At 37.6% G+C, this 27,022-nt stretch overlaps 1 protein-coding gene across 1 annotated transcript in view; it reads right to left on the bottom strand.

Annotated features, from left to right (window-relative positions):
• Positions 1–27,022, bottom strand: part of LOC104587454 (AP-2 complex subunit alpha-1-like) — a 40,705-nt gene that overhangs the window by 5,753 nt on the left and 7,930 nt on the right. The window contains exons 2-14 of the mRNA XM_010245072.3: positions 25,153–25,284; positions 13,301–13,426; positions 12,786–12,848; positions 12,611–12,708; positions 12,308–12,515; positions 6,118–6,189; positions 5,892–5,984; positions 4,505–4,606; positions 4,286–4,383; positions 3,079–3,160; positions 2,901–2,989; positions 1,961–2,066; positions 1,791–1,856 (exon numbers count right to left, since the gene is read on the bottom strand). Of these exons, the coding sequence (XP_010243374.1) occupies positions 1,791–1,856; positions 1,961–2,066; positions 2,901–2,989; positions 3,079–3,160; positions 4,286–4,383; positions 4,505–4,606; positions 5,892–5,984; positions 6,118–6,189; positions 12,308–12,515; positions 12,611–12,708; positions 12,786–12,848; positions 13,301–13,426; positions 25,153–25,284 (1,335 nt within the window). The remainder of the gene's footprint in view (positions 1–1,790; positions 1,857–1,960; positions 2,067–2,900; positions 2,990–3,078; positions 3,161–4,285; positions 4,384–4,504; positions 4,607–5,891; positions 5,985–6,117; positions 6,190–12,307; positions 12,516–12,610; positions 12,709–12,785; positions 12,849–13,300; positions 13,427–25,152; positions 25,285–27,022) is intronic.

The following is a 27,022-nucleotide window of genomic DNA, read 5'->3' as shown; positions in this document are numbered from 1 at the left end:
ATTGGTACTCTCAATTCCCCCATCATCTTTTTGATTTCTCAAAATAGCATATTTGTATTTCAATGAGATCATGTAGGTTCCACTTAGCCATATCCAATTAACCCTTGAATCTCCTTCAATAAACAGATGTCGGAAGTTCATGGATTTTCTCCTTCCTGTACCATGGATGATTGTTCAAGTTTCTGCCTTAATTGAGTCTCCAATCCATATAGCTATAGGTCCCAAAATGCCCACCATACTTGGAATTCCTAGGTTACAGCCATACAAAATTTAGCTTTATAATATAGCCTGTTCTAGAAGAGCCCATCTAGCTATGGACTGATCTAGAGGAAGACAAGTCAGCCACCTGTTTCCAATTCCTAATGATATTTTCTGTTGTAAAAGGCTAGAATATATCCAATACCTTCACCCAATGAGCAAATTTGATAGAGATATCGTCAATGAATTCCTCAACAAACCTCCCCTTATTGCTGAACAGATGGGCATTTCTTTCTTCCCAGATGCTCCATAAAGTAGCAGGCTCATGCACCCTAAGAGAATCTTACCTTGCTTCTTTGGTGGAGAGAAAACCCATTGTTTTTTTATTTTTTTATCAGCAAGAAAACCTTATTAATTGTATTAAAATGTGAAACAAGTAATTACAGTGGAAAATCAAAAGAGTTACAATAATGCCCAAAACAACTGCTGCCTATAGACCCCCTGTTTGCTAATATATCAGCCAACCCATTTGCAGTCCTTTAAACCCAATATTACTTCAAGTTTAACATTAAAGGTGACATTTTCATTCTTATTTCCCTTGATAAAATTTTTCGGTTATACATAACATAGTTGTCAACGCAACGCCTCACTTAATCACTTAGCTATTTTGTACATGACGCTACTATATTCTTTTATATTCTTAACTTTTGAGATCATAATAATAGAACAAACATTATTAAACGAAATTATTCAGTTAATCAGTTTGTGAGTTAAAACAGTAGTTTCCTTTTATTATTTTCTTATTTGTTAGAATACTGCAAGAGGCATTGCAGCCCCAGCAAAAACGAACAAATGGATATACAACTTTAGAACAAACCCCAAAAATAAAACATGCACCCAAGAACCAGAAAACATAAGAGCTTACAGCTAATCAGCCCCAACACTCCTGATTAAACCCAATAACTCCAAGAGGCATTAGAAACCCTGTCTTTTGCCTCAGTTATCACTTACCAGTACTCCTACCTCTTGTGCTTTTGACAGACCCCTCAAATGCTTGGACCCCACTTCCTTATACAAGCCCCTTCTTTCTTTTCCCTATCCCTTTCTATTTCTATTTCTGGATGGGACCATCAACCTTAACTATTGCAGCTTCCCACTCATCCATAACCAAATCCGTAGGCTCCATCTCCAAATCAGTATTCGGAAGGTTTGAAACCTTAAGCTATTAAATTTGAGCCTTCTCCTTTTGTACTTCCTACCAGAATAAATCAACATTAATTACAATAGCAGCTCGGATTTACTTTTATGTATATGTGAGTTCTGAGAGGGGGAAGGATGTTGCAGATAAAAGTAGTTTCTCTGCAGCCTGCAACAAACTGACAACTTCATGTCCACCATGCAAGTGACCTATCCAAGACAGTCTAGGTTTGGGATCTCTCTGTCAGTTGCAGTACAGTCAGCTTGATTTTGGTTCTATATCACAAGTCCTAGAATCCACACTATCCAATATGAACACCAGTGCCAAGACAATTATAGCACACATACTTTTCAACAAAGGAAAAGTTTGATGGAAATTATAGGCAAAATCACACCTTAACCATTGTCTCGTGTACAGCAGGCTTGTCAAGATAATCTCTTGCCTTTGCAGCTGCATAAGGCTGAAATAACACAATAAGGGTCAGCAAGCGTGTTAATGTATGATATTTTTCAAAACAGATTTCAAAAAGATCAAATGCAGCATATGATAGGAGATCAGAAACACCTGAAGATCCTCATTGTTTGTAACGAACTGAACAACACGATACCATATGTCATCACTTACAAAATCTCCTGCCTTGTCAATCAGCTGAAGAATCACATCCACATACCTATGCAACAAAAGAAGGATGAAGTATTCATCAGCAATTCAGGGTAGATTCAGGTCTATACCTATGAAATTATGAACATGATTAATAACAGGAAGATCAATATGTGAATGCATCACAGCTAACTAAAACAAGATGCCATGAAGCAAAGATACATACACAAAACAAGCAATCAACCCAACAAAAAGCCCCTTACAGTAGACCCACCTTCAATACTCAAAACAAAAAGCCAACCACATGCAATGCTCCATCTGTTTCACTAAGAAAAATCCTTAAAGGCCAAACCCAGGTCCATGTAACTAGCATCAACAGAAATATGCAAGCAAGGTATCTCAAACAAAGATCCAATTCTGTTCATCTCTTTCCAATTACTCCAGTAAACAACCCTAAGCTAGTGAACAACATTTTGAAGCTCAGATTGATCTAAGTAACATTATCAGATCAGAAGATATCAAAAGACTCATCATTGGCATCTTAGGATTCATGAATTATCCAGTAATCATGGCCAATGTATGAAGAGAAAGATGGAAGAAGGGAACACAAAAGAGCATAAAAAATCCATAGATGAACCCAAAGGAATTCTGGAGCTTGACCTTAAGAATGGACATAGGAATGGCATATGAGCATATAAGAGTATTTATTTATTGTGTCTTCTCAATGTATAAATGAATCTAAAGGGAAATGATGGCATGATTATTGATTCCAACAATTATTTAGACACAAAGCAATAGAAGAGTGCATAAAGATACAAGCAGCATACATGATTGAGAATCATGTCTACTTTCTGATTCCCCAGAACAAAATAAATCATCACTCGCCAAGAGAATTTATGCTCACCATGATAGATCAGGGGCAAATTTCTCAGCAAGAATAGCAGCTTTCAATGCCAATTCCTCACGCATTGCGAAATCTGCTGTGCTCAGATACTGAAAAAATGTAAAGATATCAGTAGCATGTCCATTTCACTACTCAGAGTGTTCTTTTTCTTTTTCTTTTTTTTTTATTTCCTAGTTACCTGTAACAACTCTTCAACTATGTCCTTTGCATTTGTAACATCACACATACCATATAGCAAATCAAGAGCACGTCTCCGAATGCTGCAAAAAGAAGTGGTAGTGACTCCATTAAGGATATTTTCATATGAATTGTTATATAGTTGGAAACATAAACCATGCAGTCCATAGAAGATGATGTAATTATACAGCTCACGAACAAGGGCCAAATCACAATTTGCAATATTAACCATCATGAGCAGCTACCAATAGATATTTGACAAACCATTGATAGACCAGTATACCTAATGACATTTTAATTAGTAAAGCCAACCAGGGAAATAGTTGCTTATTTCCCAGATTAATGTGTTTCTTTTCATTTCTACCCCTGTTACATCTGTGGAACATAGGGTGCTCATTTGGGCACATCACATTTTGATAAACGGAGAACATCCCCAGTGAAAAGACACAAGGCATCTTGTAAGGATAAAATTAAATACATGGGGGCTCTTGTCTTTTACAACATCTAAGTTAGACTAGCAATTAGGGATATGTCCCCCTTTATCAAAAATTAGATGTGCCTCAATTAAACCCTTGGTACATATCACAAGATGAACATTTTGTGATTAGGTGAAATCACATTCAGGCATCACATTTACCATATGCCTTCCTGCATAAGCTTATCTTAGCAAATATTCCTTTGCTTTGCTTGTTTCTCATTTGCTGCATGCATAGAGTAAATATTTAATTGATAACTTAAAAGGTGCAAAAGATTAAAGAATTCCTGGTACACGCCCTCTCCCCCATTCTAAAGGCCTCAATGGGAAATTAAAAAGGGCAGCCCAGTGCACAAGGCTCCCTCAATGGGAAATTCTGTTGCAGAAATATAAAATAAACAGAAACATAGAAACAGAAGGGTGGATTTGAGTGTGTGATATTTTTTTAATTAATGGAGCATTCCCAGTGAAAAACAATAATTAAGTACTCTTCAACATAAAAGTGCTTTTCACTACTTAGTTAGGGACATAACCGCTTTATCAAAAACAAGTGCCAAGAGCACATCCCAATAGGAACAGAAAATCACAGCACCCAAGCGTCTAATATCTCATGGGATATCATAGATGAAGTACACTATAAGCATGAAGAGAAGCCAGAATGCAATTAAGGGAGGGATAAAATTATTTGAAATTTATGAGTGACAAATTAGAACACAAGGCAACTGAGCTTAACCTGATATCAGGATCCTTCAATGAGGTGATGATCTGAGCTTGATGTCTCTTGATAATGTCCTGCACATCTGTTACCATCAACATCCTAGTCATGTTCTCCTGCACAAGAGCAACAGGGCATTAAACAACAAGAACTGTATCTGAAATACATAATTCAACAATGTATGCTTGCCATGCAGTTCCCAGTTTCCACTTATCTGGCAGTCAAAAGAACACTTACAAGACCAAGATATCGAATATTTGGTTCACGAACAGCAATAAATTTCCCAAGCAATGCAACACATTGAGACATCATCTCCTTTTCAGCATCAAGATGCATGACCTATTATAGGACATTCAGAACACACAACCATAAGAATAAGGGAAACTACAAAGATCAATATTTAAATCCCAGGCATTTTAGTGTATTGTATTACAAGAAAACAGGTGGGATACAAGATAATTATCTAATCGGTGTACCATCAACCTCAAAAGCCTTTTCAAATCCAGTCCAGTAGGAAGATGAAAATATAGTGTCCATAGATGTTTGTGTATGTGTATCTGTTGCGGTGATTCTTGCTTCTACACAATTTTGACACATAGGAGCCGAGATGGCATCACAAAATGGGGTCACATGTTCCGACATGACATTTAATGTGACTAGTTAAAGCTAGAACAAACCTCTCTGCTACATGGCAAAATGACTCAACTTTTCTATTCAAAATTTTGAGATAATTTAAGGGCTACTACTCAAGGAAAAGAGTGGGGGAAATGTGGGATATAAGCTGATGTAGACAAGGACACTATACACTTATAACATTCAGAGGGTTGTCATAGGATGTACAATCTGGATCTGCCACATCATTCATCAATGTAGCTAAAACCCCCGAAACCACAAAACAAAGCTTTCACTTAACAACATGTATTCTCTGTATTTATAGGCTATAATAAGTACATATATATTTTTTAATATACTTGTTTGGGAATAGAGAAATAAATAGAAGACTGTTCAAGGGAAAAAGGAGTATTGAGACAATATGTGCTAATATTGGAAACATGATCATGGGCTGAATTATGACTTCAACAAAATTTTCCAGTATGCCCAGATCATCCTTGGGTTTTAGCTTTAGGATACTCTTGAAATGGCTTCATGTTATATACAGAGGGTTTTATCTGAAAGTTTTGTATCTGTTCTATTTTGTAATTTTTGGTGGATTGGGGCGTTATCTCATCACCCTACCTGGCATTATATTCTTTTATTTTATTTTAATGAAGTTCCACTTTGATTATTCTCAAAAAATATATATTCACTTTCTTGCCAACTCCACTTCCAAAAGAAGAATGTTCCTTAAAAGACCAAATATATTGTAAGGAAGCCCCATTTACTTTTTACAACAGAGGTCATTTGGACTTGGAAATCCAGTCACCAATTTTCAGCATCTCCAGAGACATGTTTGATTGAAAACCTGCATTTCTGAAATAATCCTTCTGGATGGTGGCCATCAATTTAAATATTCTTTCATTTCTTTTAGATTTGTGTTCCCCCTTGATCCTTAAAAATCAATTTACTACAATTCTGGCTGCAACTTCCATACACAACGCAGAAGGAATCCAAGCGCCAAACTAACCAGTGCAAGGGCCTCAAAAAGAACAGCATGTGATGCATTGTTCTTGTTGACATTTTTCACAACATCAGTTCCCATTAGAATACGTTGTAAAACCTGCAGTCACCAATGAAGTAGCTAATCAGAATCTTCAAAAAGAATAAGTTTTTTTATCAGCAAAATAAATAAGTTCAAAATGTTCTTCCAGTCAGTAGCGCATTTCATCATTATCATATGAGAAAAGAGATACCTCAAACAATGATCTTCTAGTATTTGGATCTTCAATGGTTGGAAAATACTGAAGAGCCCTCATTGTCTTAACCTGCAACAGCCAATTTTTTACAACTTATTTAGAACATCAAGAAGTAAACAAGTACACAAGGATATCACCTCCAAATGATCTGTTTGGATGGATCGACTAACCAATGTGTAAATATAAGGGCAATCGCTAACTAGGAACACTCAGTTAACAAGTTCAAGAGGAAAGAATCAAGTGTCACACCAATTATTCCATTGTGAATTCACCACTAAGGTTCACTCTTCCTTTATATTAGAAACCTTACTGTTCCCATTAAGTCTAGACAGAGGATAGATGCATTTTTTTTTTCAGAAGAGGTAAAGTAAGAATTTCATTAAAAAGACGGGAGATGTGGGAGGAATTGGGGAACACTAGTGGACTTCGGGATGGATCATGGTGTATAGGTGGAGACTTTAATGTAATCAGATTCATAGAAGAGACTATAAGGTGAGACAAAGCGTCAACACAAACATGAGTAAATTCAATGACTTTATCAATAATTTTGAGTTAAAAGAAGTGTTTCTCTTGCAATAATAACTATACCTGGTCTAACCTTCAGGCAAGTCCTATATGTTCTAAACTTGATAGATTTTTGTTCACTACCAAATGAGAGGAACATTGGGGAGATGTAATCTCCAGGGCTTTGCCTAGGGTCTAATCATTGGCCTATTACTATGGATAAAGAAGAGTTGAGTAATAGAGGTCCAGCCCCTTTTAGATTTCAGAATATGTGGTTGTCTCACCCTGGATTTGTTGATAAGGTGAAGAATTGGTGGAATGATAGTAATCCAAGGGTAAATTGGGAGGGTATGAAATTCCATTGGAAATTAAAGGAATTAAAAGCCAAGTCAAAGACTAGAACATTCAACAATTTGGAAGGATTGAAGAGAGGAAACATGAGATTATTAGTCAAATTGAGGATTTGGATGTGTTGAAAATTAATTAGTTTTATGATGTTTTTCTGAGTAGATGTTTTATGTTAGTTGTTAGATAGGAGATGGGGACCACAATAGTTATGTGAGTCCAAATTTTATTATGTTTTTGAGTGTTATTTATGCTGTTTTATGTTTTGCTGCCCTATAAGGGCATAGTTGTCTTTGTACTATTCTATTATTTTAGTATAAATAATAAGTGAAGGGGGCGGCCAGATTATTGCTCTCTTTTCTTTCCATCTTCTCTTCTTCCCCCCCTTCTCTCTTCCTTCTCTCTTCAAGAAACTACTTTTCTTTTATATTTTTTTAATTCAGCAGATTTCTACTTGGTATCAGAGCACCGACTAGGGTTTCTTGAAGCATTCTCATGCAGCCCTAGATCAGCCGACTGCATGAAGTAGTAAAGGGCTGATCAATCTGCTATAAATTGCCCAGTTCTTGGAGTTTTTGGTGGGATCTACTCATCAGAAAGGTGATCTACTGTTCGGCATCAAAATCAAGAAGAACTAGAATACGAGGAAGAGTCCCAGAAAAGTTGGACTCTTTGTTTTTTATCTGATCTTGGGCGCCCAGGTATTGTTAGTTTTCTTTTGATTTTTTGAAGAGGGTGGTTTGGTTTTTGGAATTTTATGGGCCTCCCAGAGTGATCGATTCACTTTTCTCTCTGTTGGGAGGCGTGGAAAGGAGAGAGAGATTTCCCTCCAGTTAGGGTTTTCTTCTTTCGAAAGGGTTGGTTTCTGTGTGTGTGATATTAAATTATTTTTTGAAGGTCTCCAATCTATTTTTTTCTTACTGTTGAACTGTTTGAAGTAAGATGGAGAGTTGGAATACCGAAATGAAATCTACTGGTACTGTGGGACTAGGTGTTGGAGGTAGTAGTGATATTTTTGGGTCTGGGATCATTACTGCAGTAAAACTTGATGGTACAAATTATTTGGAGTGGGCACAATCAGCTAAGATGGCTATTGGTGCTCGTGGAAAATTAGGGTATCTCATAAGGGAGGAGGAGAAACCTGATATAGACTCTTCCCGATGGGTTCAGGAGAATTACATGGTAATGTCTTGGCTGTGTAATTCTATGTTACCTCATATTGCAAAAAAATTCCTATGGGCTAATACTGCTAAGGAGATTTGGGATGGAGTGACTAAAACCTACTCTCATAAGCAAAATGAAGCCAGAGCCTATCAGTTAAGAAATCAGGTGATAAGTATGAAACAGGGAGAAAAACCTCTTGCTGTGTATTTCTCCATGTTGGAAACCCTATGGCAGGAAATAGATCACTTAGAAACTGTGGTATGGGAAAGTGTAAATGATGCAGCAACTTACCACAGACTGGTAGAGAGGAATAGGGTTTTTGAGTTCTTGACAGGGCTGAACCCTAAATTTGACATTGTTAGGCAGCATATTTTTTCTATGGAGGGTGTGACACTCTCTTAGGCCTATGCCTTTGTCTTTGGAGAGGAGAGTAGGAGGAATGTAATGCTGAGACAGCCTGGGATTGACCAGTTAGCTATGGTTGGTACAACAAAACCTAAGCCAAATGGAGTTTCATTCATAAATTGGAGATTGACGGTGTGACTCTCACACAGCATTTGGAGATTGCAAGGGCATTTGTGGAACACTTTAAATCCAAATACAGAAGACATTAGAGAGTAGATTGTGGTTAGAGGGTTTAGATTGGCCCAAATTGACTGAGGAATTGAAAGTATGGTTTGAAAGGAGTTTTGGTAATGGAGAAAATAAAGGAAACTATCTTCTTCATGGATAGATCTAAAAGGCATTGGGTCCATATGGATTTACAATGGCCTTCTATCAAGATTGTTGGGACTTTCTTAAGTTGGACATCAAAAGGTTTTTAATGAGCTTTTTGAGAGAGGGATGACCAATCCAGGGCTGAATTCTACTTTTGTTGCATTGATCCCTAAGAAATCTGGTGCAAGTCATCCAAAGGAGTTCAGGCATATTAGTTTGGTGAATAGTGTAAAAATCATTGCCAATGTGCTCTCTCGAAGAATTAGAGTTGTGATGAATAAACAAATAGTTGATGATTGTCGCACCGAGTGTCTCATAATCAAGATGCCTTTGTGATGAATAGAAAAATAGTTGATCAGATCCTGGTCGGAAACGAGAGTGGAGGATTTAAAGAGAACTAGAAACAAGGGGGTGAGTATATAAGTTGAATTGGAAAAGGCATAAGATATGGTGAATTGGTCTTTCCTAATACAAGTGATGGAGACTTGGTTTTGGGGAGGGATGGTGTAAATGGATACAGGTGTATTGAAACTTGCCATTACTCAATTCTATAAAATGGAACAGCGGTAAACCACTTCTTGGTAGTTAGGGGGATTAGGCAAGGGGACCCCCCCCTTTCCTCTTCACTCTAATTGCTAAAGTGTTGGGCAAACTAATAGAGAGGGCAGATTCCAGAAGTCTAGTGAGGGGGTTGGAGGGTTTGTAGGGATAGGGTATCTCTTACTCACAGTTTGTCTATGACACTATTTTGTTCTATGAGGGGGGGGGGGGATATTAGGTGGGTCAGGAATTTGAAGTTGGCGGTATAGTTATTTGAGATGTCTAACTTGAAAGTGAATTTTGATAAAAGTTGTGTTATGGGGATAAATATGGATGAGAGGGAGATGACAGAGAGGGCTGAAGTTTTGGGATGCATGGTTTCTCTATGGGCTTTGAATTATTTGGGGATGCCTTTAGGGGATAATCCAAGAAATAAGAATTTTTGGGACCTAGAGGTTTACTAACATGTTAGCTTCTTGGAAGAAAAATTATCTGTACATGTCTGGGAGGATCACATTGATAAAATTTATATTGACAAACCTGTTTGTATACTTTTTATCTATTTTTAGGATCCCAGAGAAAGTGGGTAGAATATTGGAGAAATTGATGAGAGATTTCTTATGGGAACCAAGGGAAAGAAAAGAGATCATAGAGTTAATTGGGAGATGGTCACTAAACACATGACTAATGATGGATTAGGCTTTGGAAACATTCAAAAGAGAAATCAGGCATTATTCAAGAAATGGTTGTGGAGACTAGCAGAGGATAAGGACAAGTTGTGGGCCAAGGTAATTTTGAGCATTCGTGAGCAAGCAACTAGGTTGGGACGTGGGAGTATTGGCAAGAACCACAAATAGCTTCTCCATGGAAATCCATTCATGCCTTTCTTCCTTCCTCCATGCCTTTTATCAGGTATGACCTTTGCTCTAGTTTAGGTGTGAAATTCTGGGAACATATATAGGTGGGGGATGTGCTTTTGAAAGATCAATTCCCTTCCTTGTACTCTCTCTCATGACTCAAAAAAGAGCCTGTGAATACTTTCTTGGCCCCTTCAGAATTAGGGTACGGATTTGATAGGGATTTGGGCCTCAAGAGGGGTCTTAGGGACTCTAAAGCTGAGAATGTCTTGGCTATGCTTCAGATACTGGGTGAGGTGGCTTTGGATCCTTCAAATGAAGATAGAAGGATTTGGACTTTGAGTTTGGCTAGTGAGTTCTCTTGTGCCTCTTTCTTCAAAACATTGGTCCAATCCTCTGCTAGTAATGGCCAAACTTTTCCTTCTCTTGAGATATGAGGTAAACCAATTCCTCCTAGGGTTGGAGCTTTTTGTTGGGAAGCCTAATGTGCAATAACTGTGTTTTGCTTCAAAGGAAAAGACCTACTTGGTGCTTATCCCTTAGTTGGTGCATACTTTGCAAGGCCAATGGTTATCACTTATTAATCTCCTGCACTTTTGCTTCTGTTATTTGGGATTGGTTCTGTTCTTTGTTTGGTTGCAAGTGGACTCCATCGCCAAATATACAAGGTTGGTTTGCTTCTTCCATTGCTAGGTGGTCAAAGAAAAGGGGCAGAGTAATGTGGAGATGTGTATGGGTTACCATTTGTTGGACAATCTGGGAAGAAAGGAACTCATGGATTTTTACTGAAAAGGAAAGAAATAAAGAGGCAATAATTGAAGTTGTAACCATCAGAGTGGTGCAGTGGGTAAAATCTTCAGAGCTGTTTCAAGATATATCTACACATGTATTGATGGGAAACTGGAAGGAAGTAGCTAATTCAGCTCCAGTCCAAGTGAATTCCAGCCCCATCTGGTCTACACAGGCTCCTAGATTTATTAAACTAAACTTTGATGGGAGCAATAATGGTAATCCAAGACCTTTAGGAATTGGAGGAACATTCAAAGATGAGGAAGGGGGGATTCTCTTAGAGCTGAAATCATGGCAGCATCATTGGAAGGTTAAGGTGAAAGAATTGAATCTACATAAGATTATTGTTGAGGGAGTAGAGGTTGAGATTCAATGGGTAAATAGAAGTGCCAACTCATTCGTGGATGCTCTTGCTAAGCAAGGAGTGGGAAGGGAATAAATGTTCTGGGCAGTGTTGTAACCTGCTTTTTATTTCTTGGGGAGGGTTAAGAGAGTTTACCTCTCCCCAAAACTTACTGTTGTACCCTGCTTAATATTATCATTAATAAAATGTTCTATTATTGATCTATATATATATATAGCAAGCTAAAATAAGTTACCTCAAGGGACTGCTAAGGGGTTCAACAAGAAGGGACACAACACACTGTCTGGAACTTGGCTCCCTTTGCCATCTCTACAAGTCAACAGGCAGGAGGGAAAAGACATATCTTTGGATACAAGATATGTCCCTAATTGACTGTATTCAGAAAAATGAAGCAGTTGAACACTTGAACTACCTTAAGTAATTCATTTTGGTGAAGTTCGGTAGCTTCAATTTCTCTCATTTTTGTCAGAACTGAATTGATATCATATTTTCTAGTTCTTGTGGATAATGATGTAAATCCTATATGTGGCGCTGAGACAATTTAAAAAATAAAAGCAAAAACAAAAAATCCTCTTGCTATAAGCCAAAAACAAAACCTATTTGTCTTTATGCTTCTCCCAAAGATTCAGAACATTTGATGAGCACACATGCAGGAGCACAAAGACGAGATTTGTAAAGAGGAATGGACATTTGAAATTTTCAAGCTCGGTATAGTAAGATCAGAACTTGTCATTGACATTACATCTTCAATCTACCATGTTTTTGCAGAGTAATGTGGCAATGAACACCTTGGAAAAGAAAGGAACCTAGTGCTTTCATCAGTGTTGCACACTCGTCTCCTTTCTCCCTGAGAGTTGCCAGTAGCTCATGAGAGAGAAAGAAAATGGGAAACAAAAAAAGCACAAACCTGTAGCCAGGGAGATGGGATGCCATAGTAGGTGTAATCTTGTGGAACATCTTGGTTCCTAGCAAGCCTCTCCAAAATCCTTACACATTTTGGAAGACAACTCCAATATGCATCATGGTTAGTTGATACTAATGCAACAAGGAGGCTCATAACAGATGTCAGAACACCCAAATCACGTTCATCTAGAAGTTGTGACATGCGATCAGACCTGAAAAAGTATAGGGAAAAACCAAGGTTAACCAGAAAAACACCTAGAACTGAGTCTAGGAAATGAATAAAATAGAAAGTGTAATCTAAATTTACCAGCCATCCACATTGACAACATCAGGATTTTTCCTATACAAGCGTAATAGACATAAAGCAGCCTTCTTTCTCACAAGTGGTCTACAGCTACTGGAAATCTGATGCAGAAAATGCAATTCATGTCATCTATGTTCTGCTTAATGCTAAGAAAGAAAAAGCTTTTTTTTTCTCTTACAAGTAATTTTTGGACATCAGGTGCCAATGACTCTGCGAACTCTCTCCCACCAATATTGCCAACCTGTAAATAGTAAAGGATAACAAAGGCTTTGAAAATGTACTTCAGCAATAACCAGCAACCAGATTCCAAGTCCTAACATTTATCTCTTGCCATATGCAGCAAAATACCACTGGTGGAACCATGTTCCAGACCAACCTTCCACTTCTTATCATGAACCAGACCACCAAACTAAATATACTCAACTATTTTTGAAGTAGCCTACCAGCTTACAGAAGTGTCTAAAATACAGGAAATGCAACTTAGGCTGCTTAAGCATGAATGCAATAGGAAAGTATTGAATAGTGAATATAAATTTTACTGAAAACTCATATGCAGATGAAAAAACATTGTACTCTAGGTAACTATCTATGAATCTAATTACAAATTCAAAAACTCTATTAGGAATAGGATTTGGTTTAAAATAGCATAACAAATTGGAATTTAAAATTAAAGCATTTATCCGGATGGCATACCATCGTCAAGGCCAAACACTGGAAAGTTTCATTACGCCCAATAATATCATTGCGCACAGTATTTATCACCAATCTTAGAAAGTCATGGTTCTCATTTAGCAAGCACGATGTAACTATGTATCCAACCTGCATTCAGATGCAGTAAAGAAACTAGTTAGATGGTAATAGCAGTCACATGCCATTGTTTCCCAACACAGAAATTAGAGCAAGATGGGTATGCACGTCTTCCACAAGTACTGCATGTGGTTAAATCATAATTTTCAATATAGAAGAATATCATATCACAGATTTAGTATAATTTTCACTATAGAAGGGATACCATATTTCAGTTCAAGTACTTTTAATATATAAAATATTAAAATAAATTACAAAAAAAGAAGCAACTGTCAAGCATCCAAGCCCAAACAAAATCAGATGCCCAAAATAAGAGATGAATGAATTCAAAATCCCATAAGTGCTTACCCAGTAAACACTAACATTAAATCCCAGACCTAAAATGAAAATACTTTTCTTTTCAATAACCAGATTAAAGATAACTATTGAAATGAAGGGAAATATTCACACAAACAATAGACTCATCATAAAAAAAATGTTGATTTCTGACCCCATAATCCCAGCATTCTGGAAACAATGCCCATTCCTTTCTTTTACATAAAAATTCTGTCAATTTGTTAGTCCTGCAAAATTGTTAAATAAATAATAATAATAATAATAAACGACAAAAAAATTGTTTAGGGAAAAAATAGGTACTGATAGAAGCAGACCTAGTAAGTTTAAAACACAGGCTCAGAGACAAAATAAAGGACCTGGAAACCTTCCCAAGTAGTGTTGGCAATCTTGGATTGATGTCTTCTAGATGGGAGTGAGACTTCCTCCAATTAAAATTTTCTCAGATCCTTTATTGAATCGTGCAGTGAACTTCAAACCAAGTCACCAAACTCCCCCAAGACTTCTAAAATCAAGTCTTGCATAGAGGGTTTCACTAGCAACGAAACCTCTATTAAAGATGCATAAAGAATACAAGATTTGTGTACCTTAAAATAGAAATAAGAAGAGATTAATACTGTTAAAAGAACAAATGTCAAGCACCAAAAATAACACAACAAAGCTGGTGACTCTCCTCTCATGTCTTCATCCCATGCTTGAAGAATGGAGATGTAAATACCTATTCATCCACTTGATTTTCACTTTGAGAGGTAAGGAACCACTTCCCCCTCTTTGGTGCTGCTTGGAATCCTCCATTGGACATCATGGACTTGTTCTCATCTCACTTGATCCTCTTGCCTTTTTTTTGATCAACAAAGGAATTTATTTATTAATTTAAATCGGAATTTAAGATACAATACTTTCCAAAACAAGGTAGTTTACAATACTGCTCAAAATAAGGATGGTCTATTAGCTCCCTGGTTGCCTAACATATCTGCTAACCCATTAGCTTCCCTTTTAACCCAATTGAAAGTAGAGTTAAATCTCTTTGCAAGTTGATCAATCTGTCTAAAAGTGAATCTTAGCTTCCAAGGTACTGACTCAATTTGCTTTGCCCATGTTATAATCAGAAGTGAGTCTCCTTCAATTTCCAGCTCTCTTGCCCCTCACTGTTCAGAAAGCTTCAGTCCTTGCCATAGATAGAGCCTTTGACTCAGCTTGAATCAAGTCTGCAAACCCAATTGGTCCTCAGAACAAGGCCAGCACTACTCCATGATGGTCTTGAAAGACTCCCCCTACTCCTGCTCTTCCTGGGTTGCCAAATGAACTCCCATCGAAGTTTAGTTTCAGTTTATTTGCCCCATTCCACTCTTATAGTTTCTCTATGTGGTTCTGAGAGTGTCACTTCTGTCCAATTTCTTAAGAAGTCATCCGTGGGAATACCTTTGAACAATTCCAAGGCTTTGACCCAATTGGTCCACTCTTATATTCTGATGGCTTCAATCATCTCGTCTAAGGACTTGCTTTTTCAATTGAAGATCTTCTGATTTCTCTCTTCCCAAATAGACCAAACCACAGTAGCACGTACTGTCTTCCACATGCATCTACCCCTTTTCTCCTGTTGCCTTAGGAAGGTAAACTCATGTTGTGTTCCAAGAGCTTCACAGCTCACACTGTTTCAAGAAGTAAAACTAGCTTTTTATTAAAGTTGAAACCAGCTTGAATGTTGTTAAGGGGATTTTCAAGTAGTGAAGAGTTATTTGTCTAATTGTCTTCATTTATTCAAAAAAAAAAAAAAGAGCTATTTGTCTTCAAGTGGAGAAACGTGTCCCTTCAGAATCTTAGTTAAAGAGATAAAGGTTTTCACTGAAATATCAAACTACTCATTCAGGTTAATTGCAAGAGCAGCAAACAGTACAGAAGACGCTCTAGCAAGTTGAGAAGCCACAGCCAACAAGAAAATGAAGCACATCTTCCTCTGCACTTCCACAAAAGTATCTTCTGCTGCTAACCAATTGAAATCCTCTGCTTTTCAAATGACCATGGTTGGGTAAGAATACTGTCCAGCGAAACAAGCCAAGCAAAGTACTCAATCCCAAACCAGATTTCCCCACACACCTTCAGTTTGGGTTCTTCCCACCTGGTTTCTTGCCAAGACTATAAAAGAATTTTACCATAAAAATTCCATTCCTGCACTCTTTCCACCATCTTGAATCAGTTCTGTCAACCTGCATGACAACAGCTTGTAACTTAGACAACTGCCTTAAGCATTCATCCACCTCCCTATCTAACGGTGGTCTTCTAAAAATAGGACACCAAACGACAGCACCTTGATTAACTTCAAAACTTTGGGAAATTGAAGTATTCTTCTCACTCAACCTATACAACCTTAGGCAAATATTACATAGCCTCCCAATCTCTATACAGACATCCTCCCAAAATTTTATCCTTGCACCATCCCCAACCTGAAAAATCACATAATTTAAGAATGCTAAACGAAAACTCATAATTCCCTTCACACACAAACCCCATAAGATGACCTCACCTCCTCTGACTCCCACCCAAGACTTACCACACCATATTTTCAGAGGTTTAAGCCCCAACCTTGGGAAGGGTGACAGGCTGTCCTTCTGGAAAGATCCCTGGTGTGGAACACTCCTCTTTCAGAGTTATTCCCACATCTATTTTAGTTAGCAGATCATCAAGATGCAATGATTGCTGAATGTTTTGGGGTGGTGGGGAACTCAGTAGCCTGGTGCCCTTCTTTCAGAAGGAACTTTCAGGATTGGGAAATTCCTGCCCTGGCTGATCTACTTGATCTGCTCTCCCTTCAACCCCTAAATCTGCTCAAAGAAGACAGCTGGTCCTGGACTTGGAGTACAGATGGCCTCTTCTCAGTTAACTCATTTGCCACTCACCTGACAATGAGTGCTTCAGAAGACATGCCTGCTTCCAGAATCTGGAATCCAACCTCTCCCTCAAAAATCAATGCTCTAGTGTGGGCTGCAGTTCTAGACAGGTGTTTAACTAAAGCCCACCTTTGTAAGAGAGGAGTTCATATTCATGATCAGAATTGTGTGCTATGCGGTCAAGGAGTGGAAGATAACAGTCATCTGTTTCTGCACTGCTCAATATCTGCTAGAATTTGGAATCATTTTCTTGGTTCAGTGGGTCTTGCCTGGTCAATGCCGGCTTTGGTGAAGGAGATGTTGTGGAGCTGGGGATTACAAGGATTGTCAAAGCTTGCTTCAGCTGTGTGGATGTCCATTCCGGCTGCGGTCATCAGTACCATTTGGGCAGAATGGAACAAAAGACTATTTCAGAATATCTATAAGGATCCGGAAGACCTGATATCTATTTCTTTTGGAAAGCTGACTTCATGGGTCTCAGCTTCGAAGGGAATTCAGGCTGCTCAGTTGGGGGCTAGGCTAAATTCTAGGAGCCTATGGCATCTGTAATTTTGCTATGTTTGGGCTGTTTCCCCATCTAAGGTGTTTAGTTGGGAGGGCCTTTGTACTAGCATTTCCTATCAATAAAGATTACATTACCTTTTCTCAAAAAAAAAAAAATCTTCTCCACAAATACTGCCTCTCTGTTTTTTTATCAGCAAAAAGATTTTATTTGTTAATTTAAAAACAGACAACAAGTGCTTAGCTACTCTGCTGTCCACAGTATATCAATATACAATTTGTCCCAGATTACAAGGATCGTCATCTCTCTGTTTTGCTACAACCAGCTATAGTCTTGCCCAAAATAGAATAGGCCTATCAACACCCTGTTTTGCTAGGGTATCTGCCAATCCCTTTACTGTTCTTTTAACCCACCCAAATTACTCTTAGCAAGAAGGTCAATCTCCCTAGTGCTTCTATTAAGCTAATATCATCAGCTGCAGTGAAAGAAATGGGTTGGGGCAATTAAAAGTTCCTTCCCACCATCAGATGTAACTAGAAATTTTTTTAATAAAAAACAGAAAAGATGCAAAAAAGAGAAAAGTTTAAAATAAAAATGCTACGGAGATTAGATTCCCGCCTTACTTCTGTCTTCAAATTTAACATGCATCCAATCCAAAAAAAAAAATTCAGCTGAAAAACCAAGATGGTAATGCATATAGTATACTGAGACCCTATTTCAAGGGTAAAACCTGATTATGTGCAAAGCTTTTACCATAGTAAAGAAAAATTATATTAAAAGCAATAGATGTACTCGATTCATACAGAGTATTGCAACCTAAGCAAGGAAAAAAGAATAAAAGAAATATTTACTGTTTAAAAGCAACAGATGTACAGGTTATGAGATAGGCTCCTTGCTGGTGTCCATCTTGTACATCATTTTTGTCTCTTTGGTCACATGTTAGTACAGAAATATTTAGTGTTTAGAATGAAATAAAAATAAATAAATAATACAAACTTGTCAACCAAAACTATGTCATCTGCCAAAGAAATGCAACACAAGAATCCTCCAGCATATACCAAATTACCCATCCAAAAAGACATTTGCACAAAACTGATCCTTCTTTTGTATAGGACCATTATCTATGGAAACTAAATTCTCACTCAACTATTTGCTCTACACACACACACACACACAGCCTACATCCAAGTAAAAAAGGCTAGGAACAACCTACCTACTTCAACCAATAAAATAAAGAGTAAATTACAGATAGGTACCCTGTACTTTGGGGTAGAGACAGATAGGTACCCTGAACTTTCAATTGCAACACTTGACTATCCTGAACTTTCAAAAATAGGCACTTAGGTCCATCCGTTAGTATTCCGTCAGTTAAACATTACATAATACCAAAAATGCCCTTCCCGTAGATATCTGAGATCATTCTCAGGTAACCAAATGTCTCCCCATGATGACGTTCTCACATGGACAGTAAATTACATATTCAAATTTTCCGATGATGGCATTCTCTGGTGATGATTTTACTCTGTATAATGATCTCAATAATAAACAAGAAGGGTATTTTTGACATTGTGTAATGTTTAACTGACAGAATACTAACAGATGGACCCAAGTGTCTATTTTTGAGAGTTCAAGGTACTCAATTGTTGCAATTGAAAGTTCAGGGTACCTATCTGTCACTACCCCCAAGTACAGGGCACCTATATGTAATTTACCCTAAAATAAACTACTAGTGGCCATCAAGTATTTGATGCAGTGCTGTTTGTTGATATCATCACCTAATAGTAATCAATTGAATGATCAAGCACAGAAACTGGTATTTCAGTTATGGCTCTCCTGATGGTTTATGTTTCCTCACATGAAAGATTTAGGTAAATTACAGATAGGTACCCTGTACTTTGGGGGTAACAACAAATAGGTACCCTAAACTTTCAATTGCAACACTTGAGTACCCTGAACACTCAAAAATAGACACTTGGGTCCATCCGTTAGTATTCCGTCAGTTAAACATTATATAATGCCAAAAATACCCTTCTCGTGTATTTCCGAGATCATTCTCAGATAACTGAACATCTCCCCACAATGACATTCTCACATAGACAGCAAATAACAGATTCAAAATTGCAACACTTGAGTACCCTGAATACTCCATAGAATGATCTCAAAAATACACGAGAAGGGTATTTTTGACATTATATAACATTTAACTGAGAGAATACTAACGGATGGACCCAAGTGTTCTATTTTGGAGAGTTCAGAGTACTCAAGTGTTGCAATTGAAAGTTCAGGGTACCTATCTATCACTACCCCCAAAGTACAGGATACCTATCTGTAATTTACCCAAAGATTTAATACTATGTATCTTCTATCAAATGCTTGATCAGGCACTGGTAATACAGGGCCATTGGCTCTGGACATCATGCTCTTCTCTAATAATATAATTCTTGGGTTATTAACTTTCTTCCACCCAAATAGTATGGAAGAAATTTACCCTTTATCCTCAAAATCATATGAAACGAATACCTGATTGTGGCGAAATGTGAAATATAGAGGGAGAGAGAAAAGAGAATTTTCTTCATTGATAATAAAAACATGTTGAGCATACATACAACTTAAATAAGAAAATATAGGAAAGGCAGACCCCTAGAATCTCTCGCAATTAGGGATTGACTAAATCTTTCCCTTAATCCTAGGATATGACTTTCCTAAAATTATTCAAATCTAATCCTCCCTAAATTTATTCAAATCTCTTAATCAATCAAATCCTATCTTTCTTACTTTCCCGACACTCCCCCTCAAGTTGGTGCAAAGATATCTATCATTACCAACTTGCTAACTTGAAGCTCAAATGGCTGCCTCAACAAGCCCTTAGTCAAGACATCTGCAACTTGTTGCGTGGTTGGCACAAACAGAGTGCAAATTATTCCTTCTTCAAGCTTATCCTTTATAAAGTGTTTGTCAATCTCAACATGTTTAGTCCTGTCATGTAGAATTGGATTATGAGCATGTTGATAGTTGCCTTGTTATCACAATACAATTTCATAGAAAAACTCATTGGTCTCTTAAGATCCACTAGAACCCTCTTTAGCCAAAGAACCTCACACACTCCTTGAGCCATTGATCTGAATTCAGCCTCAGCACTACTTCTAGCAACTACACTTTGCTTCTTGCTTCTCCAAGTAACTAAATTGCCCCAAAGAAATGTGCAGTACCTCGAAGTTAACCTTTTATCAGTAATCGAACCTGCCCAATCCGCATCTATATACACCTCAACCCCTCTCTTCTCATTTTTCTTGAAGAAGAGTCATTTTCCTTTCCTGGTGTGCCTTTTAGATACTTAAGTATCTGATACACAGCTTCAAGATGTTCTTCGTACGAGGAGTGCATAAATTGACTCACCATGCTCACAGCGAAGGCAATATCAGGACGTGTATGTGACAAGTAAATCAATCTTACAACCAGCCTTTGGTATCTACTCGTATCTACTGGAACCCCATCTTTAACTTCTCCAAGCTTAGCATTAACTTCTATCGGAGTGTCTGAAGGTTTGCAACCACTCATTCCAGTTTCTTTCAAGAGATCTAGAATATACTTTCGTTGCGAAACCACAATTCCCTTCTTTGATCTTGCCACTTTCATTCCAAGAAAGTACCTTAGCTGGCCTAAGTTTTTAATTTCGAATTCCTTGGCTAAGCTCTGCTTCAGTCTGCTCATCTCTTCAATATCATCTCCAATCAAGATTATGTCATCAACGTAGACAATCAGAACTGAAACCTTGTCTTTGGTGGATCTCTTTGTGAAAAGAATATGATCAAATTGTCCTTGACTATATCCTCGACTTTTAACGAACCTTGTGAATCTTTCAAATCAGGCTCTGGGAGACTGTTTAAGTCCATATAGAGACTTTTTTAGCTTGCATACCTTAGTTCCAAACTTCTCAGTGAAACCAGGTGGAGGCTCCATATATACTTCTTCCTCCAAGTCTCCATTCAAAAAGGCATTCTTCACATCTAGCTGATTCAGTGGCCAGTCAAGATTAGTTGCAACAGATAAGAGTACTCGAATTGTATTTAGCTTCGCCACTGGAGAAAAGGTCTCAGAGTAGTCCACTCCATATGTCTGAGTAAAGCCTTTAGCTACTAGGCGAGCCTTGTATCTCTCCAATGATCCATCTGATTTGTACTTCAGAGTAAACACCCATTTACAACCAACAACTGTCTTTCCAACCGGCAGATCCACCTTCTCCCAAGTAGCATTCTTTTCCAAAGCTCTAATCTCCTCAAAAATAGCTTCTTTCCACTCAGGAACATTTAGAGCCTCCTGAATACTGTTAGGAATGGATACACTAGACACTTGTGAAATAAAGGCGCAATATGAAGGTGAAATATTTTTGTAAGATACAAAATTTGACAGAGGATGTTTTGTACAAAACCTAACACCTTTCCTAAGAGCAATGGAAAGATCAAGCTGACTAGAAGAATCAGAATTACCTGGAGGAATATTTTCAGGAATCTTTGAAGAATTATCATGAATTCCATGATCCAACCTCTGATCAGATTTTTGTTGATACTGCGGAATAGTGCCTCTCCTTTTCTGTGCTAGATATTCCCTTGAATATACAAGGCCTTTATACTGTTTCGCACGCATCTCTGTTGTTTCAGCTTTTTCATTTTGAGATGGCATTACCAAAGGTTGTTCATTGGTAGACTCAACTGTTTCAATATTTAATTCATTTGTTTCCACTAATTTGTATTTTCTGCTTCACTTTCTTTCAGTGACCAGTTGTGAGGATCATCATTATGGACAAATTCAAACATTAAATCAGAACTATCTTAAAAACCATTTTTACTAGTGTTGCTCTCCCCTGAAAATGAGAGTTGTTGTAGTATGAGGTTCCCTCAAAGAAGTTGACATCCATAGACACAAACATCTTTTTCAAAACTAGATCAAAGCATTTGTAACCTCTCTGATTAGTGGGATAGGCTACAAAAATACATTTATGTGCTTTTGGATCAAGTTTTGAACGTTTGGGGTCATGGTTATGAACAAAGGCCACACTTCCAAAAATTTTTAAGGGAATGTTTGTCACTAGCCGAGAATTTGGAAAACAGTCAGTGAAAACCTGTATGTGTGTTTTAAAATCCAAAATTCGTGAAGGAAGTTAGTTAATCAAATAAGTGGATGTTAAAACGGCTTCTCCCCAAAGATACTTAGGAACCTTTGTTTTAAAACTTAGAGCTCTAACAACTTCAAGGAGATGTTTGTTTTTCCTTTTAGCCACCCCATTTTGTTGAGGTGTATTATTACACGAACTTTGGTGTATAATTCCTTTCTCAGCAAAAAAATTCCCTAACACATTGTTAAAAAACTCCTTTCCATTATCACTTCGAAAATTTTTAATCTAAGTCTGAAATTGTGTTTGAACCATGTTGTAGAAATTTTGAAACGCAGTTTCAGCATCAGATTTCTCTTTTAAAAAGAAAACCCAAGTGACCCTAGTATGATCATCAATAGAAGTAATGAACCAACGTTTTCCAAAAAGAGTTGTCACTCTAGAAAGACCCCAAACATCACTATGAATCATGGTAAATGGTTTTGATTTTTTATATGGTTGAGACGGAAAAACAGCACGATGATGTTTTGCTAAATCACAAGATTCACACTGAAAAACTGAATGATTTTTATTCATGAATAACTTGGGAAATAGATGCTTTAAATATTGAAAGCTAGGATGTCCTAATCGATAATGCCATAACAAAATTTCACTGTCACTAGAAACAGAGATAGAACTGAAACAAGTCTGTCAGTCTTGCCTTCCAAAGGTTGATCCTTTATTAAAGAGGTAGAAGCCACCATCCTGTTTAGCACCCCCAATCATCTCCCCCGAGGTTAAATCCTGAAATTCACAATGAGAAGACCAAAAATTAACTCGACAATTATGATCAAGGGTTAGTTTACTGACAGACAAGAGATTGTATGATAGGTTAGGAACATGCAGAACATCTTTAAGGTTTAGAGAAGGAGAAATAGGCATTGTTCCTTTACCAGCAACAGTAGCAAAGGAACCATCTGCAATTTTAACCTTTTGATTCCCTGCACAGGGTGTATATGAAGAAAAGAATTGCGAAGTGCCGGTCATATGATCAGTGGCACCTGAATCTAATATCCAGGAGCCATTAGATTTGGTACAAACAATGGATGCAGTGAAAAAATTACTTGACTGAGCTAGAGAACAAGATGGGTTAGAATTTCCTAACGATTGAGATTGAAACATTTTATATAAGTGTTCTATTTGTTCCTTTGTGAAAAGAAGAGACTCTAAGGATGTTTGCTGCCCTGGATCCAAATTGCTTACTTGAAACGCGTGGACATCTCCCCCTAACTTCTTGTTACTACCTGATTTTTTCTTCCAACCCGCCGGTTTCTCGTGCAGCTTCCAGCAGGTTTCCCGAGTATGCCATGGCTTACTACAATGATCACACCAAGGCCTCTGCTTTCCTCCTCGTCTGTCTCCTACTAAGTTTGCACCTCGGGCCACAAGAGCGGACCCTTCATTCTCTATTTTTGTTTCACTAACACTCTTCAACATCACTTGCCGCCGTGCTTCTTCTCTACGCACTTCTGAAAAAGCAAGGGCTTTCGCCCTACGATACGTCCCCGAACCTCATCGAGTTCTTTATTCAAACCAACCAAGAAAACAAATACTCGGCCTCTTTCTTTCTTCTTTTTGTACCGAGCACCGTCACTCGGACTTTCCCATTCTTCTTCAAATAAATCCAACTCCTTCCAAACAGCCTCATTATAATAAGTTGTTACTTCACGTTCACCTTGTTACATCTTCCACGTTCGGGTATTCAGTTCGAACAGTTGTGAATGATTGTCCAAATCTGAATAGGTTTCCCTAACAGCTTCCCACACATCGCGAGCCGTCGGCAGAAACATGAATGGTTTTCCAACCACCGGATCCATGGAGTTGATCAACCAGGCGGTAACCATCGAATTTTCAAAACACCATTGCTTGTACTTTGGATCATTAGTGGCTGGCGGTTTCACTTCGTCGTTCAAATAGCCGAGTTTCCCTTTGTCGTTGATCACCAACCGCACGGACTGAGATCACTCAAGATAATTTTTTCCATTCAATTTGTGAATGGTAATTTGAAGAGAATTCTCAGAAAGAGAAATAGCCATTGACTGAATACCTCCCTCCGAAGACGTCACACCGCTGGTAGCATCCGAAGAGGCTGAACCAGAGCCAACCATGGCGGCCTTAAAATTCATGATCGAACCCTAAAGCTCTGATACCATGTGGCGAAATATAGAGGGAGAGAGAAAAGAGAATTTTCTTTATTGATAATAAAAACATGTTGAGCATACAACTTAAATAAGAAAAGATAGGAAAGGCAGACCCCTAGAATCTCTCGCAATCAGGGATTGACTAAATCTTTCCCTTAATCCTAGGATATGACTTTCCTAAAATTATTCAAATCTAATCCTTCCTAAATTTATTCAAATCTCTCAATCAATCAAATCCTATCTTTCTTATTTTCCCGACACTGATCAAACATGAAACTTTCTCTACCCAGAGGCCAAGTGCTCTCCCTCAGAGCTCTAGAATGGTTCATCAACCAGTAAAATACAGAATTATTATTATGCAGGCCTAAGACCGACCCCTTGATCAATTTTAAGGGGAAAACTTACAAAAAAAAAAAACAAAACAAAATTATGGTCAGTTGAAATACCCAATAAGCAGGTTCATGCATATCAGGTATATCGATACTTTGAACCTTGTTTCCACCTTCCAAATCATATTTTTGGACCCCCTAAAATGCAGCACTATCATTCAGAGCAAAAAACAATTAGGTAAAGTCACAACAAAAACTCAAGCTACTCTTATTATTTTTATTTCCTTAATCAATACTTTTTCATTATCTTTAAGTAACAAAATGATCATGTGAACAATTTGAAACGAAGACTATTATTATGGCTAAAATGCAATGAATGAGGGATCAAATTTATACCTGCTTTTCAGGATACTTTGGTGCAGATATTAAAGAGACAGCTTCCATGTGACCAAAGTCTACATCATATCCAAGCATGTATATGTAAAGCATCTTCCAAACATATTTCTTCTTCTCATACGGTGATAAACCCTGTAAAAAGAATACAAAGCCACAAATCATTAGGAATCCCGTCAGAATCCAAATGAAGTCTCACATAGATTTGTAGAATGGAGAATATGAATATGCTGGAAGCCAGATAGTAGGAATTTCAAAGTTGTATGTCCATTAAAAGTTGGAGTTGTTAATTTTCTTTTATCCCCCAGGGCCAGGAATTAACATTTAACAAAAGTAAACCTGGATAAAAAAGCAAATAATGAAATCTAGATTTTCCAGATGAAGTTCAAGCAAACTCTGCCACTCTTATACAAACAAGGAACTAATGGCAGGTTCTATTTACATGGAAATTATTCAAAATTTCAAGTTTTAGGATACAATTGATTGTAACCACCTCATTTAGAAACACGAAAATGATACCGACAAATTATTTACGAAGTCTATCACAAGAGGCATACCGCATATGTTATAAACTAAAGGGCACTCAGAATTATAGACAAATGTTTAACCAATTAAAATATGGCACCTGAAAATTACACCAACTAATCATTTGCTAGATCTATGACAAGCGACACATTTCAGAGACCAAATACCAATCAGAATCAATTCATCATCATCATCTAAGCCTTGTCCCAACTATATGGATTCAGCTACATGAATACTGTTTCACCATTCCATTCTGTTTAGTGCCATATCCATCACAATCAGAGCTTGAACATAGATGAAAATTTAACCAGCTAAAAAAATGATTCTAGCTCCCACCTATGATACCCAGATATCTGTACAAGCCTACAACAGTGCCCTATCATGTCGGATACTTCAATTTTTAGTGCAAATTCCATATCCAATCATGTATTAGCTGCATCTGGGTAATATAGGTTCCCACACATGTATACAATCTTAGCCTATTTTGCTATAGATAGCCCATGTAATGAGATCCTACATATACTTTATTTTAGTGATGACACGACTAAGGGCCAGTTCAAGCTGATAAATTGATTATCAACTGAAATTTAATTAATCAAACTCCTAAAAAAGGAGAGAAGCACATGATCGTGCCATTGGTAACATCAGGTATATAGATTTGCCCTATGACTTAGTATTCCAAGATCCCCCCAAGATGGTAAATCAAATCAGAGAAAAATAGAACAGAAACATCTTGCCAAGACATTTTCAGAGAAAAATAAGGAAATATAGCCTTTTTTGTGTTCCAATGCTGATTTGGCCCCTAGACAAGTGAGATGCTATAAACTAGACCTAGTTACAAGGTTAGTGGTATTAGAAAGGGTGCACACAGAACCCACTGGCAATAATACAGAGAGCCTGCCCATCCACAAGGTTTTAACCTGCACCTCCTCATTATACAGGAAGCTACAAGACCAACTCAACCACAGGATTGTTAGCAAGGATAATAATAGCCTATGACGTCACATGCAGACAAGAGTCTCTAAATACAAATCATGGACTCTACCTAAAAGTCACTCAAAACTTTATCCATTAAATGTGTGTATTCCTTGGTTTGATTAGATTCCATCACTATTCTTCTCTTCTTAACCTTCTCAGTCTTCTTCACCTTCTTTAGAGGACCTATCCCAAATAAGCCCCCCTTCAATCAAGCAAAAACTTTTGAAACCTTGATGGGCCTTTGATTTTTTTCACATTTAAAGTGTCTGACTGCATTGGGCATCTTTATTTTTTTCGAGAAGAAGTATCAATTCATTAAAATGAAGGTATAACCAGAGGCGGTACAATTGAGATACAAAACAACACTCAA

This window comes from Nelumbo nucifera, chromosome 6, assembly GCF_055504915.1.
Source record: "Nelumbo nucifera cultivar China Antique chromosome 6, China Antique-T2T, whole genome shotgun sequence".
NCBI classification, from domain to species: domain Eukaryota; kingdom Viridiplantae; phylum Streptophyta; class Magnoliopsida; order Proteales; family Nelumbonaceae; genus Nelumbo; species Nelumbo nucifera.
The sequence above is the reverse complement of the archived record's forward strand: the minus strand, read 5'-3'. Positions and strand labels throughout refer to the sequence as shown.